This window comes from Nannobrachium achirus (assembly GCF_963921795.1).
Source record: "Nannobrachium achirus genome assembly, chromosome: 12".
Lineage (NCBI taxonomy): Eukaryota > Metazoa > Chordata > Actinopteri > Myctophiformes > Myctophidae > Nannobrachium > Nannobrachium achirus.
Genome location: NC_137832.1, coordinates 52,104,867 through 52,119,961, shown reverse-complemented (window position 1 = coordinate 52,119,961; position 15,095 = coordinate 52,104,867). Strand labels below are relative to the sequence as shown.

The window sequence follows — 15,095 nt, the reverse complement described above, 5'->3', positions numbered from 1 at the left end:
ACACACATACGTAGAGTATATAGCAAACACCCACACAATGTTGTGCGTAAAAGTAGCAAAAAATGTTTGATCTACATGCTCTCTATGCATCTGTGACGCACATTTGAGCTTGTAGATTTTATTATTTGGTTAGAAAACTTCCAAAATGTTTGTCTTGCATTAAAAATACATGATCCACAATTTCTCACTCTAATTAGTGAAACGATCTTGTACAATAGATCAGATATTTTAACAATTTATGCGCACTACCATGCAGTTGTGCGGCTAAGCTCAGACAAGTACAAAACAACGTTTAAGTGGTTAATCGATATATATATTTTTTAGGGATGGGCAATTAATCAGCCATCATATCGTTATCGGCCGATGTTGGCCTTAAAATGTAATATCAGTATCGAACCGATATCAAAATAATATCGGTTTTAGACGACATTTTATTTTATAATAATTATGTTGAATTATCTTTTTAAGCCTCAAAAAGGCTTTTGTGATGATAAAGGCTGCAGATTATCAGTCTTTTCTGGGGAAGCGTTTCAATAACGGTGCATTCCTAGTTTTGGTATAAAGAGGCATTGGCTTTTTCAAATTAAATGTTTGTTTATGTGCCTTTTTCAGAATGGACAAAGTTAGTATAATTTATTTGAATACAGAATGAGATCACATCGACATCGGTTTATATCGGCCATAACAGCAGCTAATTATATCACATATCGGCCAGAAATTGCATATCGCCCATCCTTAGTTTTTTTAAACAAGCTTCTCGATTAATCGAAACAGTGATCAACAGAATAATAGCCAAGGAAATGATCGATAGTTGCAGCCCAACAATTACATTAAAGCACTCATTGTTATGGGAACTGGAAACTGCAGCCGAGTAAAACATATGAGCTATAAGGAAGATGGTCTTGCATACCAGCATATACAAAGGCACCCAGGATCGTTTCATGTTCATCTATATTGTCGCCACCATCATCTGAGGAAATTTCAAAGGGGAACATTTTTAATTGTTAAGCCTGCATATAAAATTATATTAAACAATTTACAGACATCCATGTCCTACACACATTCTTATACGTAGCCTACGTTGCACATACTGTATTAAAAAAGTAGGGTAAGCAATATTTATTTGGTTTTAGTTCCAAACAATTCATATAATATATATATGGTAAAATAAACAGTGAACTTGGAGGCTTTTCATTGTTCTAAATTGAAGCATCTGACAAGAGAAAGCGCTGTGCAGCAGACAGGAAGACAAAGACTGCTTGCAGGAGATGCAAGCGCATCCCTGCCTCACATGCAGTCCGTGTTTGTGAAGCATGTGCTTCCTAGTGTATAGTAAAAGTGTAAATTCATACAGTATGTGACGTTCATGTGTGTTCACATGTGTGTTCAGCACTGTGTGAGAGAAATGATGTCCTGTTCTTGAACCTTGCACATGTATTCAATAAATGGGATGAATGAGCGATATTACCCAATATTAAATAAACTGGATTATTTTACATGAATTTCAGCTATATCAGTAAAAACAGCTTGCTCTTTTAGTGTTCAATGTGAGCATAAATGCAAACATTTACCATATCATATGAATTGTTTGGAATTGAGACAAAGTCAATGTCTGATGATTTGTTAAAAATGTATATATTGTTTTTTAAACCAAATATCCCCTGGTTCAAAAGGACCCACAAACAGAACAAAGGTGAAGTGAATCCGAACAGAACTTAGGGTTAAGAAGTCTATATTAGGTCAGACAGTATAAAGCCCTTATATTATCAGACCCAAAAGCTTTCTTGTGGTCTTTATCCTTTAAGTTAACCTTGAACTGTAGACCAGTCGTAGGTAGGCTACTCAAAGTGGATTCCAGGGACTCTGTGGGTTCCTTAGGGGGGTTTAAATTGACCCATACAAGTCTGTAAAACTCTGCACTGTGTACAAATCAGTTTTTTGTAATTTGTACACTGTCAGAGTTATGGGGAGACCTTGAAATGTGAAAGTTTGAGAAACACTGCTGTAGACTACTGTCCAGTAGGCTATCCTTTCCTATGCAAACCTCCAATCAATTAAGTCTTCAATCAATCAAATCATCAACAAAAGTGCACCCATGAATTCAAGCAGCAGGTTTCATTTTTCCTTTCTTTCCACCTTGTATTATATACTGACTACAACAATAAAAGTTAAACATTGCATATGCAGTGAATATTAATTCCTACCATTATACAGCAGTTTACGTGTGGTAGATTGGTTGGACTCGACTGTAAAAAGAAAAACAATCAACATTGTTTGGTTTGCATGGCTGATGATCTCCACTCAATTTACGGTCATTTCCCAAACACCAAACCTTGCTTTTTTTTTGTTTTGTTTCTTACCCTGCCAAACACCATGCAACAACATTGATGTGTGCAAGAGAACACACGCCAAAGTCAACATGTCGAGTTGGTTGGGCTCCTCCAAACTAAGCACACGCTGCTGCAGCTGCACCGAAACTGGTGACCTGTGGAATTCTGTGACTCCAACCTCTCTCTGCAATGCAGACGTTCCATTCATTTGGGGCCACTGGCCTGTGTTTTATAGTAAAGTAAAAGAAAGCAGTGGTGGAAAAAAGTTTTATTTTTTATTTTTGTTTACTCAACTAAAAGTATCAATACTGCAATGTAGAAATAGGCTACTCCAGGCTAAAAGTCAAAAAATCTAAATTTACTTGTGAGTAAAAGTAGGCTACAAAAGTGTTGGTATCGAAAGAACTTAAAGTAGGCCTACCAAAAGTAGAAAGTATCTATAGGCCTATTATGAAGAATGCTTTCAAGCAGATGAATGTATGAGCTGAATTGGTTAATGTATGTTTTGTAATAATCAAAATCTATAATAAGGTCAAGTTAACTAAAGTTAATTGTCAAATAATTGTAGTTGAATAAAAATAGTCCTATAGCCACAATATCTCCCTCTGGGATGTACTGAGTAGGCCTAGTCTAAGTATAGAAAATTGGAAATACTCCAGTAAAGTATAAGCATCTAAAAATTTAACATATTAAGTACAGTAGGCAGTAGTCGTAAAATATAAATATTCCTGGAAATGGGTTGAATGAATGGGCATTCTAGCAGTGGGTCAGAACAAAATGCAGCCACTGCTATGCTCTACAGTGGTTTTCAACCAGTGGTCTGGGGACCACCTAGCCTTGTAAACCACCCCCTTCCGGACCACCAGTGGTCCTTGAGGGGGTTCCAGGTGGTCCCCAGCTAATGATGGACAGTTGGTAACCAAATGGTCCCTTTAAGGGAGTATAATATACTGTAGATATTAACTCTTGCTGTTGTTAAACATCTGAATTATTTAATGTACAACAAGTCTACACAATTAGAGAATGTAGAAGAATTGTTATTTTGATCGTTTGTCTGTCATCTCTGCTGTGGTACCAACATCAATACAGCATGGAATTGTGGACAACATCTTATCCAAAGGTAACTAAATCTTCTAAGTTTTAGGTCTAAGAGATTAGATCTTACCAAATGGTAGTTTGTGGCTCGAATGCCCAATAAATAATGGACCTTGACATGAAAAAGGGTTGAAACCCACTGCTCTATAAGGATATTCTGGTAACAAAGGTGTGGAGGAAAAAATAAGTCTATAGACATGATTCATAAATACTTTATAAACAAAATTTAAATATGAAGTATATATTCGACATTATTTCACAGAATAGTGGTAGATCAATCCTCTTCATATTTCACATAGGCTACATTAAAAATGCACAAGTCTAGTTTACTTTGATTTTATACAATAAATACATGCTCTGGTTGTACAGTAGGCTTTTTTTTTGTTCTCTTTACAAACGTACAGAAGATAAAACAAAGAGTGCAAGAGTTCACTTTGTCAGTAAGCAAAGAACCATAATCACGTGGAACAGCTGGCGTTCCCCTTGGCACATAGTAAACAATTCAGAGTGCATATCAGTTATTTTCATCTTGGTGTCATGTCATTGTGATGGGACAGCATGTCTCGAGCATGATTTTAGCAAAGGGTAAACAAACAATAGGGAAGGGGAGACCTTTTGTCAATACTGTGATCAGTTTCATCAGCATCACCCAGCTGATGGGTGCTCAGAGGGTCATGATGGGGGGCATCGGGTCAAGTGTCTCTCTCTGGGACACTTCCAACGGCATCTGTGCCCACTCACCTACGGCCACCCCAAATCAATGTCACATTCAATGTCACATCTGCTATAGACATCCCTAGCAAATACAGTATATAAACTGCAAAATATAAACAAACTGCAATGTACATTTCTGGTTTCACAATAGTCACAGGATACCATATTCTCACTTACACAATTTGATGACCGTTACACCAAATTATTACTCTTATACCGAACATCATGGACATTGTGCCAGAAGTTAATTTCCTGTTATACTTTGATGCCATTTTGGTTACTTGTCAAACAAAGGTAAAAATGTTTGTAGATGTGTTTGCTATTTTCTCTTTCTCGCATCGAAATATATAGAGCGTGAGTACTTTAAATCCATAAGGTATGGATAAGGCTAAACTAGTTTCAACTATCTAGCTGAAGTTAACCATTTGGATTGTTTGACCTAGACTCTTAATGCCATAATTGTAGTAGTTTTGGAAGATATCCTTATTGGCATCAATGTGTAACTGCACTTGCATAGCTGATGACTGAAAGATCAGGGATATTCATTTAACTCTGGGTCGCCACTTTCAAGAGCTAAACCAACAACGTGACACGTGTTGGTTTTTATTGTGCACCGGATACAGATTTGAGCCAGAGTTCCTGGCTGGGTTAACACCCAATGCAAAGGATCAACTGTGTGTTAAAGTTATGAATAACGTGGCCGATGCCTCATGCATGGCAAGCCCAGGGACTTCTAGAGCAGTGGTTCTCAGAGTGGGGTCCGCATGGGGACCCCCAGGGGTCTGTGACGGGGTCCCAGTTGTTCCTCAGCTAATCGATTGATAGAACAGTTATAAAATGACCCCTTAAAGGTCTGCCAAGCGGTCCGTGGCCTAATGCATAACAACACAGTTCTGGAGGCTTTGTTCAGGTGCTATGGAATGGTACAGTGATAGTTCCTCATCAATATCTAAAAACTATGCTGCTCTTAATTTAATAACAGCCAGCTCATTGTTGGCTATACTTCAGTGCAGTACAGCTGTTCACTGCTGACACCTACAGGTAAACAGTGTTTACTGCAGTCCCTTCAGGTCACAGTTTCAATTATTGGCAGGCACACAGAAAGGAGAAATGCACATGAAAAGGTTTGATCAGAGTAATGATCAGAGTATGTGAGCTTAAATGCAACACTTTTCCACATTTATCCCATATGGAGCACCCAGAGTTATGTCCATGTTGAAACCCAGTAAATCCATGAGTTTTAATGTATACTAACATTTTTGACTGGCATTACCACAGACTTCCATTATAAGCTGGGCAGTCATAGCTTTTTTATTGTATTTTATTCTTACAATAGATCTTTTGACATTTGTTCAATAGCCTGTTATAAAGTGGTAAAAGATGCTACAAGCTACTGTATCCATAATGCATTGCTTATGAAAACAGTTGATTTTTCTTTTGTTTTCCTTATCTTTTGTTTTTGTGTAAAGTGCAAACAATTTTGATTCCCTTTTCACAGCAAACACTTTGGTCTTTAAAAATCTTGGAACAAACAAGAAAAACGTGGTGGCTCCATATCCATGTCCTCCCCACTACCATCATGGTCTGTTATGTGTGTGTATGATGTTTAAGGCTACATAAATGACGGGGCTTAGACTGGGTCGGTAAACTGAAAACAGATCCATCCATCCATCCATACGTTTAGTTCAGGTGTGGGTGCTAGATGCTCTCGTGCTCTTACCTTTACTAGGTTTGCTGATGTTAAATCATGAAAAATACATTTCTGGAGGAAATTATGATTTTATGTAAATGTAAATCCCATGTCAAAGATCGAACATATATATATATATAGTACTCTGAGCTTTACTCACTCAATTAAAAGGAATATAAAAAAAGAAATAAACATTTGTATCACATATTCCAAAATAAACATGTCACGTATAAAAAATAAAATAAAATCTTGTTCAAATCTTTTTTCTTTTAAATAACATCTCATCAATCGCAGTGTTCAGACAATAAACAACCACAATAACCTTCTCTACAGTTTTACATCATTAGGTCATTCTGTCTTGTCAGAAAGGCCCTTTCGCCAAACCCAACTAGGGTATGGGCATTGGGCACTGACGCGGAGGAGAGAACACGCCTACAGCTTCCCCGGTGGGAATCGAATCTGGAACCTTCTAGCTGTGAGGCGACAGCGCTAGCGCTACCGTGCCACCATGATTGAAATTCTTGGTTAGGAATAACCCCTTGAGATGTAGCATCTCATTTCCGAGGGGGGGGTTCTAAAACTTTTTAAGAATGTTGCATGATCCCCTCTATCCACTCCGATCATTCAGAACATTGGTCATTTCTGACCGGAATGTGACAGACATTTCTGTAATTCATCTCACAGGACAAAAGTCAAACATCACCGTTATCAAAATCCCTTAATTGAAACCAGTTTTTCTTTTCTTACAACCTGATTTTCCTCCAGTCAGGATTTTACAGGTTACAATTCAGATATCACTATTTTCTTTTCTTTTTTTTGTAAATGTAGATATCTTTTTTATTTTATTTTTTTCTCAATGTCTTGTCCTTGAAGAGTTACAGGTCTGTAACTCAAAAATGTGTGGATTAGATCGTTTAGATTGGGGTCACAATCTGAGATTAAAAACAAAACAAACAAGCTTTTTATCAAACTGGAGCTCCATATAATTAAAAAAGCTTGAGAACCACTTGTGTCGAAGCGAAGAAGATGATGACAGAGAGAGAGAGAGAGAGAGAGAGAGAGAGAGAGGGGGAAACCACATGCAACACAGGTCTCCTCCCGCCCCCGGACCGACTGTCACCATACAGTCAATAATAATAAAAACCCTCTGATCGGGGCAGTACAGTATCTGCCACCTCCCCTCTCTCTCTCATCTGCCCTCTTCGGCGGGGCGTGTCTCCGACTTGAGCTTGAAGAACTCCTTGGCCACCTCGTCGGCTTGGCGCCCGGACAGGATGCGGAGCACCGTGGTGCCCGTCTCGTCGGTCTGGATGCGCGGCCCCAGCGGGCACCACACCACGCAGCTCTTGCGGTCGGCCACGTCGCGCAGCTGCACCACGGCCGTGCCCACCACGCGGTCCGCCCGGCCGAAGCAGTAGTCCTTCACGGTGAGCTGGAGCTCGTAGCAGTCCAGGGACTCCTTCCCCGGCATGCTGGAGACAAGGCAAGAACAGGGAGAAGGAAGAAAGATTAACCATTCAACTAGGGATGGGACGATAATCGCTATTGTCGTTTATTGTGATGAAAACACTCACAATAATCGTATCGGAGAGATTTAGATTTAACGTGAAATTATCCCTCCTTCGTGCATTGTGATCAATTCACCTTTTATTTGCCGAGCTGCATATCCGGTATGATTTAAACCAGGGGTGGGCAACTTTGATGATGGCGAGGGCCACTATATTTCCACCTTCACTCCAGAGGGCCACATTGCATATTGCTACTTCCTACTTTGTCATTTTAGTATCTCATACAAAAGAAGCAAATTTTGATTTAATTTCAAACACATTTAGATATATATTCATGTTGTTAAAGCAGGTCATGTTTGGAATAGTAACAGCTGAAATAAATAATATATCAGTATTCCGGTATTAACCAGCGGGCTGCATTAAGTGAAGGTGAGGGCCGCATGTGGCCCCTGGGCTGCAGTAGCCCATGTATGATTTAAACCCTCTGTAATGCGTAAAGCTCAGAACGCGTAATGCGACGCGTTCTGAGCTTGTAGATCCATGGAAGCTGTGGTCTGGGACACTTACAACTGGAAGGTCTCGTTGAACTTGGCCGTCCAGCAGTTGTTCTTGGACTTGGTCTGGAACCTGCGCTTCTTGTCGGCCAGGAAGGGACCCACCATGGTGAGCTCCACGAAGGGCCGGAACATCCCCGATGTCTGCCACTTCATGTCATTCACCCCGATGACTGGAGAGAGAGAGAGACATAGAGACAGAGAGACAGAGAGTTAGGAACATCCCCGATGTCTGCCACTTCATGTCATTCACCCTGATGACTGGAAAGAGAGAGAGACATCGAGACACACATAAGAGAGAGAGAGAGGAGAGAGAGAGAGACAGACAGACAGACAGACAGAGAGAGAGAGAGAGAGAGAGAGAGAGAGAGAGAGACTTTCCGACCTATGATGGTACAGTCAAGTCAAGTTGCTGTGTGTGTGTGTGTGTGTGTGTGTGTGTGTGTGTGTGTGTGTGTGTGTGTGTGTGTGTGTGTCTAACCTCTGACAACGACTTTGCGTTCCTTTCCAGGTACCAAGTCTATTTGGACGATGGCTTCTCCTATGGGCTTCTCCACACCAGAGCCTACAGGACACACAGCCTAATTACTCGTAACATCTTCAGGTCACAGTGCAGTATAGCACAACCTTATTACTCATAAAATCTTCAGGTCACAGTGCAGTATAGCACAACCTTATTACTCATAACATCTACAGGACTGCACTCTGCTGGCGCACACAAGTAGGCCATACATGGCCACGAGTGCACAAGGCGGAAGTAGTTTATTCATGTATTTCATTATCCATTCATTCACGCAATTATGCGTTTATTTAAATAGCTAGAATGACAGATCTACAGGCTCACAGCGTGACACAACGCGACACATTTGTGAGCTTGTATATTGCCTTTTCTTTTTTAAGGAAGTTGTATGTAGATTATTATTTTTTCTTTATTCCTCTTTCTCCTCTCTGGCTCTCTCCTACAGAGCAGTAGGAGAGTGTTATGGGGTGGGGTTTTGGTGGGTGGCGGGGGGTCTGACTTACCCCGGTCCGGACGAGCCTTCTCACTGGGCGTAACTCTGATGCCCATCCCATCATGCACTGGGAGGGAAAAGGAGAGAAGAGAGGACAAGAGGAGGAGACAACGTCAGTAGAATCCATGTTTTAGAGCATGTCACCGGTGTGTAGATCAGTATTTCTCAAACCTTTTACAGACAGTGGTTAAACGCCAAGGATAAAAGTTACTTTCGGTCTGTCCTATAATGCAGTGGTTCTCAACCTCCCAAAATTATTTTGGGGGGTCCCCACTCCCCAGATGATTAACTTAATGTGCAACATTGTTTTCTCACTCAACAGTAAACAAACTAGCCTACAGTGTAAGTGTATAGAGGTTATCTGCACAGTGACAATTTAAGGACTTTTTAATACCTCTAAAATTACAAATTAAACCTTGGCCAAATTGTCAAATATTAGAGGCAGGAATTGTGAGAATAGCCGATCTACATGCTCACAACGCCTCGCAACGCATGTAGATCAGATATTTTCACAATAGAACCGTGTTATACAAAATGTAATGTTTCAACTCTTAGTGCTTATCAGGGTGGGGGGGTCCCCAGTTAAAATAAGGGTTACGGCCTGAAAAGGTTGAGAAACACTGCTATTTTCCTCGTGACATAAACTGTACCTAAAACTAGATTGACATATTTGACATAAATGTAAGGTCAGTTTTTTTGAGAACCACTGCTTTGCTTACCTTGAGCGTGTTGTGTGGAGACGAAGGTTTTGAGGAGAGCGTCTGTGCTCTGGGAGTAGAGGGAGAGAGCGTAGCGCAGGGAGGCCAGCTCCGGACTCTTCTCCACAAAGGCCCTCTTCAGGCCGTTACCGCCTGCATGGAAGTATTGCTGAAAGAGACGAGAACAGCACAGCTAAAGTAGAGGGAACTGTCCAGTTCCTACGTTGCTGTCGGGCAGAAACCTCTTATATCTCCATATTTACAAGTAGGCCATACATGGCCACCTCCCGCGTTTCCAGAGTTATTCCCATTGTCTGGCGCCGCCACACCCGAGTTTCCAGAGTTTTGGCCGAATTTGAGATTTTCTTTTTGAAAATTAGTTTTTTGTTTTTTTCCTACTACCTACTAGGCAAGATCGCGATTGCGAAATTGCATGTTTGACCCCCAGACCAACCCCATCTTTCAAACATGGCAGCCATGTTTGTTTACATTTGAAGAAAACATGATGGCTGCAATCTCATGAATGCTTGGACGGATTTCCAAGCAAAATGTTTTGTTTGAAAGCTGTGAACGGCGTGCACACACGTGGGCATCTCTCGAGACAGCCTCAGTGTCGCTACACTTCTGAGACAGCCTCAGTGTCGCTACGCTTGAAGAGAGACAGACCGAGTCTTTGATGATGGGTTCCCAGATTGCACACGTGGTGCATGATCCGTGCATGGGCGTGCGTTATTATTATTAGTGTGGTTGCCCCACACTGTAGTTCTGGGGAAACTTTATTTTCACTAGATAAACTTTTCCAGATTTTCAATGGGGGAAAAGTGCAATTGGAATTCAATGGGGGAGTGGAACACAATGGGGGAGTGGAACTCAATGGGGGAGTGGCGGACCAATCGAGGATATTCTGCAGCAAGCTAACATGACAGTTAGCTTGCTGCAGAATATAGTTACGGCAACCACACTTGCAATTTCCAATTGCATCTTTCTAGTTGTTGTTATTATGGGTGAATGTGGCAGTTAAGCCTGAAAGTGGCCATTTTTAAAAGGCAGTGAAGGTATTAAGTGACTAATGCATGTATTAATAATCAAAGTAACTAGCAACAAAGCTGTCAAATAAATGTAGTGGAGTGAAACGTACAATATTTGCCTTAGAGATCAAAGTATCAAAAGGTGGCATTACTCAAGTAAATGCATCTCACAATTGGACATAGGCCTACTGTAAGTACAGTACAGTACTTGTGGTACTGAAGTACTTTATTTCCTACATCCTTGCACTTCAACCTACCTTGATAGTCTCAAGACCGGCATCAATGATTACACACTGTTTAGGCGTCAGCGTCCGAGCCTCACCTCCTCCCTACGGAAAAACACAGTGAAACACATTAGAGCAGGTGGCCCATGTGTTAAAGAGGTGGTGCCATAGTTTCGTACTTCTTCTGTTTTGTATCTGTCTGTTGTACGTGTCTTTCTTGCATAGGGTTACCCCACTGATCAATTTTAAAACACAAAAGACTCTAGGAGGTGCTCTAATTGGGCCCCTCATTGATTACGGAATCCTTGTATCGCGATGCCCCAATTGCCTTAAAGTTGAACCTCCAAACAGCTCAGAACAAACTGATTAGGGTCATGCTTGGTCTTCCTTCTCGGGCCCACCTCACCGCTTATCACTACATAAGCGTGGGGTGGCTTACAGTAGCTGACAGAGTACGGCATAGTGCAATGGGCCTGGTGTACAAGATATAATACACCTCCAAGATACCTTTGTACAAACTGACAAACTACTTCCAAAAGGTCAAGGATGTCCACTATCACAACACCAGAGGTAGCTCCACTAATCATGTTCACAACCTCCACCCCTCATTTCTCACATGGCCCTCTTCTAGTGCCACCATGAGGCCGATTCTTGTAAAACAAATTTTTCGAAACTGCTCCTACAGATTTTGCCTATTGGCTGCCACCATTTTGCCTAGTGCCACCATGAAGCCGATTCTTGTAAAACAAATTTTTCGAAACTGCTCCTACAGATTTTGCCTATTGGCTGCCAAACCACAACCTCCACCCCTCATTTCTCACATGGCCCTCTTCTAGCGCCACCATCAGGCCGAATATTTACAGCACAGGAGGTAAATGACTGGCATTGTCCCAACATGCATGGCCCCAAATTGCCTGCTTGAAGACAGTCTATAACATCAACCCATCTATGATGTCAGCCATCTATGATGTCAACACTGACATCAGTGCTGTGACATCTGGCATGTCCATATATGTGCATGTTTCCCAAATATGGACATGTTGTTAGGCAACAGTTCACATCAGACAGACAGAGAGAAGGATAGAAAGAGAACGTCAGTCTCCTACGTCAGTGCCTTTCTTGTCGACGAGGAGGAAGTACGAGGGGAGGGATCCGATCCCACAATGGCAGGATCCATGAAACCGATTAGCATTGTGACTGTTGCAGTTTTGCTGTTGTTGCTTTTCTATTTGCCCCAGAAATCGTGCCAGGCTCAAGTGATAAATATCCAACATGACCAGAAGCTTGAAAGCTCAGTGTTCAACTACACAGGGGCTAACCACTTCTGCTACATCAATTCCATTGTGCCTGGCTGGAAACAAACTTGGACGAGGATTCAGGTCGGAGTGTGGAGTTCAAAAGAGCTCAAGGTGGTAGTTGCTGAAGACGAGGAGAAGCTTCAAGAACTGGAAAGCTTTGGTTTTTGGAGCATGGTACAATGGTTCATGCACGGGCGTTCCAATGAAAGCACCATCAACGTCAGCTTATTCAGCAAGAAGAGATGCTTTAAGGTTGAACCTGTGGATGAAACAACGCCATACACGGTGAAGCCCATCTGCAAGTTTGATATCTTTTTATTTGCGGTATTCCTTGCTGGGATGTTCTTGTTTGTGTTTGCAGACACACTTAGCAGGAGTCAGCTATTTTACTATTCTGCCGGCATGAGCACTGGGCTGATCGCCTCCCTCCTCATTCTCATCTTCATCACGTCGCGCTTTTTGCCAAAGAGAGGCCCTTTCTACATGCTACTAGTAGTCGGGGGGTGGTCATTCTCAGCTTACGTCATCCAGCTGGTCTTCAAGAACCTAAATAGGATTCTGCTGGAACACTGGCCCCTGGTTCTCGGTTACACAACGGCGGTGGGGTTCATCAGTTTTGCCGCTTGTTACCGCTATGGTCCCCTAGTGGACAAGAGAAGCATCAACATCCTCTCCTGGACCCTGCAGCTGATCGGCCTCATGTTGGTCTACGCAGGGATTCAGATTCAACCCGTGGCATTTGCCATCATCCTGGCAGCTTTATGCTACAAGGCTTCAGAGTACCCAGTGTCGTTGGCGCTGTCTGCATGGCGGAAAGTCAAGCCAGAACCACGTCGGCTGCTCACTGAAGAGGAGTACCGGACACAGGGCGAGGAGGAGACACGGCGGGCCATGGAGGAGTTGAGGAGGTTCTGTGCCAGCCCAGAGTTCAGCCCCTGGAAGGCGGTGTCCAGGCTTCAGTCTCCCAAAAGGTTTGCAGACTTTGTGGAGGGCTCGCTGCACGTGTTGCCAAACGAGGTGTCTGACCACGCACAGCAGTACGGAGCCTATTGTGAGGAGCTTTTTTCAACTGATGAAGATGAGGAGGAGGAAGATATGGAGCCTGTCATGAACTCTAATGCGCCTGTAAACCAAAAACTGAACGGGTGAACTATAATAGCCCTTAAGAAAAGTGGTTGGAGGAAGACGTTGAATGACTTCACAGATGTCATACGAATGCTCTCGACTGAACTTGTGCAGTTACTTTTGGGCAAAAAGTAACTTCATTCTAGAGAAAATACAACAAAAGCAAACAAACTAAAACTAAGCAAGAAAACAAACAAATACACAAGACAACAAACAAACAAAAAGGAAAAAACTACATAAAAACAAAAGTGTACTGGCAGATGTGTTGAGTCATTCAAAATCAAAATGTATTTACAATTCTCTGTGTGCGTTTAAACAGTCTTTGAAAAATGTTGCGGAGGATGAGAACATCACTCATGGACACTTATTTTTTTTAATTATTATTATTATACATGGATATTCAGTTAATACATTTTCTGTCATTCATCAATAATAAAAAATATATATATATGGATATTTTTGTATTAATCTGTTTAAATTGCAACTTAACATACACTCACGCAGATATGGATGCGTTGCAGTAATGAGAAATTCAGCATAAAATGCTATAAAATACAAAAATAATCAATTCCCAAACTAATTTACATATTTTATAGTTTAAATCATTACTGCTTGGTATTTGTTATTTGAATGGTTTCATGAGAATGACCCATGCGTTGTCTACTAGTTGTCCCTGTCTCATATGAGTTGTCTACTAGTTGTGTGTGTGTGTGTGTGTGTGTGTGTGTGTGTGTGTGCGCGCGCGCGCGTGCGTGTGTGCGTGTTTGTGTGCATGTGTGTGTGTGTGTGTGAGTGTGTGTGTGGCGTGTGCGTGTGTGGCGTGCGCGTGTGTGCGTGTGTGTACCTTTAAATTGGATAGTCCTTTAGCAGCAGTAAGGAGTTGGGCACCCTGCAGGTCAGAGAACACAGCGTCACTCATTGCATTGTTATTTTATTGTCTAGCACAGTGGTTCTCAACCTGTGGGTCGGGACCCCCAGGGGGGTCCCCAAATTGTTTTGGGGGGTCCCCAGATGATTAAGTTAACGCGAGGCATTGTGAGCATGTAGATCTGCTATTTTCACAATAGAGCCGTGTTATACAAAATGTAATCCCTCAAATCTTAGTGCTGGTCAGGGTGGGGGTGGTCCCCAGTTAAGATATGATTATGTTGGGGGTCGCCGCCTGAAAAGGTTGAGAACCACTGGTCTAGCACACGGTTGGAGGAAACTCGACGTAGGAGAATTTCACTGCCTGTCATGAAGATGTAAACTGCAGATTGTATGTGTCTGTATCTTGATCCTCAATCTGATCTGATCTGATCTCACGTAAATGTTCTGAGTTTATACTGGATGCACTCATGGTTAAAGTGGTTAAACTGATTTTGATGCTATATACTGTACTGTACTACATTAAGACATTTTGCCAGGGACCCCCTGGAACCACCTCAAAGTCCACTTTTAGGTATCTATCTACTGTATCTTTTAGGAGGAGGAAGAATAGGGAAGGGACTATGAGCGATATTATCTTATCGTGATTAAAAAAAACACTCACGATAATCGTATCGTGGAGATTTAATTTATCGTGATATCGTCCTCCGTCATGCACTGGGATCAATTCACCTTTTATTTGCCGAGCTGCATATCCGGTACCACTTAGACCCTCTATAATTGGTAAAAGTTACTTATAATATACGTACTTGATAGTCTTTTTTCACTCTTTATCAAATATATTTGCCAAAAAAATGCCGATCTACAAGCTCAGATCGGCTATTTTTTGGCAAATGTTCCTCCCCAGGATAATGGATGTTGGGGATATTTAGATTATCGCGATAATATCGT

At 41.7% G+C, this 15,095-nt stretch overlaps 2 protein-coding genes across 2 annotated transcripts in view; one reads left to right on the top strand and one right to left on the bottom strand.

Annotated features, from left to right (window-relative positions):
- Positions 1-5,585: 5,585 nt before the first annotated feature.
- unc13ba (unc-13 homolog Ba (C. elegans)) overlaps positions 5,586-15,095 on the bottom strand; it is a gene marked incomplete at its 5' end in the record, with an annotated part of 49,469 nt that continues 39,959 nt past the window's right edge. The window contains 7 exons of the mRNA XM_080739652.1: positions 5,586-7,301; positions 7,905-8,064; positions 8,373-8,456; positions 8,915-8,971; positions 9,624-9,771; positions 10,888-10,959; positions 14,122-14,166. Coding sequence (XP_080595778.1) covers positions 7,019-7,301; positions 7,905-8,064; positions 8,373-8,456; positions 8,915-8,971; positions 9,624-9,771; positions 10,888-10,959; positions 14,122-14,166 — 849 coding nt within the window. The 3' untranslated portion in view covers positions 5,586-7,018. The remainder of the gene's footprint in view (positions 7,302-7,904; positions 8,065-8,372; positions 8,457-8,914; positions 8,972-9,623; positions 9,772-10,887; positions 10,960-14,121; positions 14,167-15,095) is intronic.
- Positions 12,018-13,301, top strand: LOC308294950 (nuclear envelope integral membrane protein 1-like; the record flags this gene model as incomplete). Its single annotated transcript, XM_080737887.1, has 1 exon — positions 12,018-13,301. One exon carries the CDS (start codon positions 12,018-12,020, stop codon positions 13,299-13,301), a length of 1,284 nt encoding a protein of 427 aa, XP_080594013.1.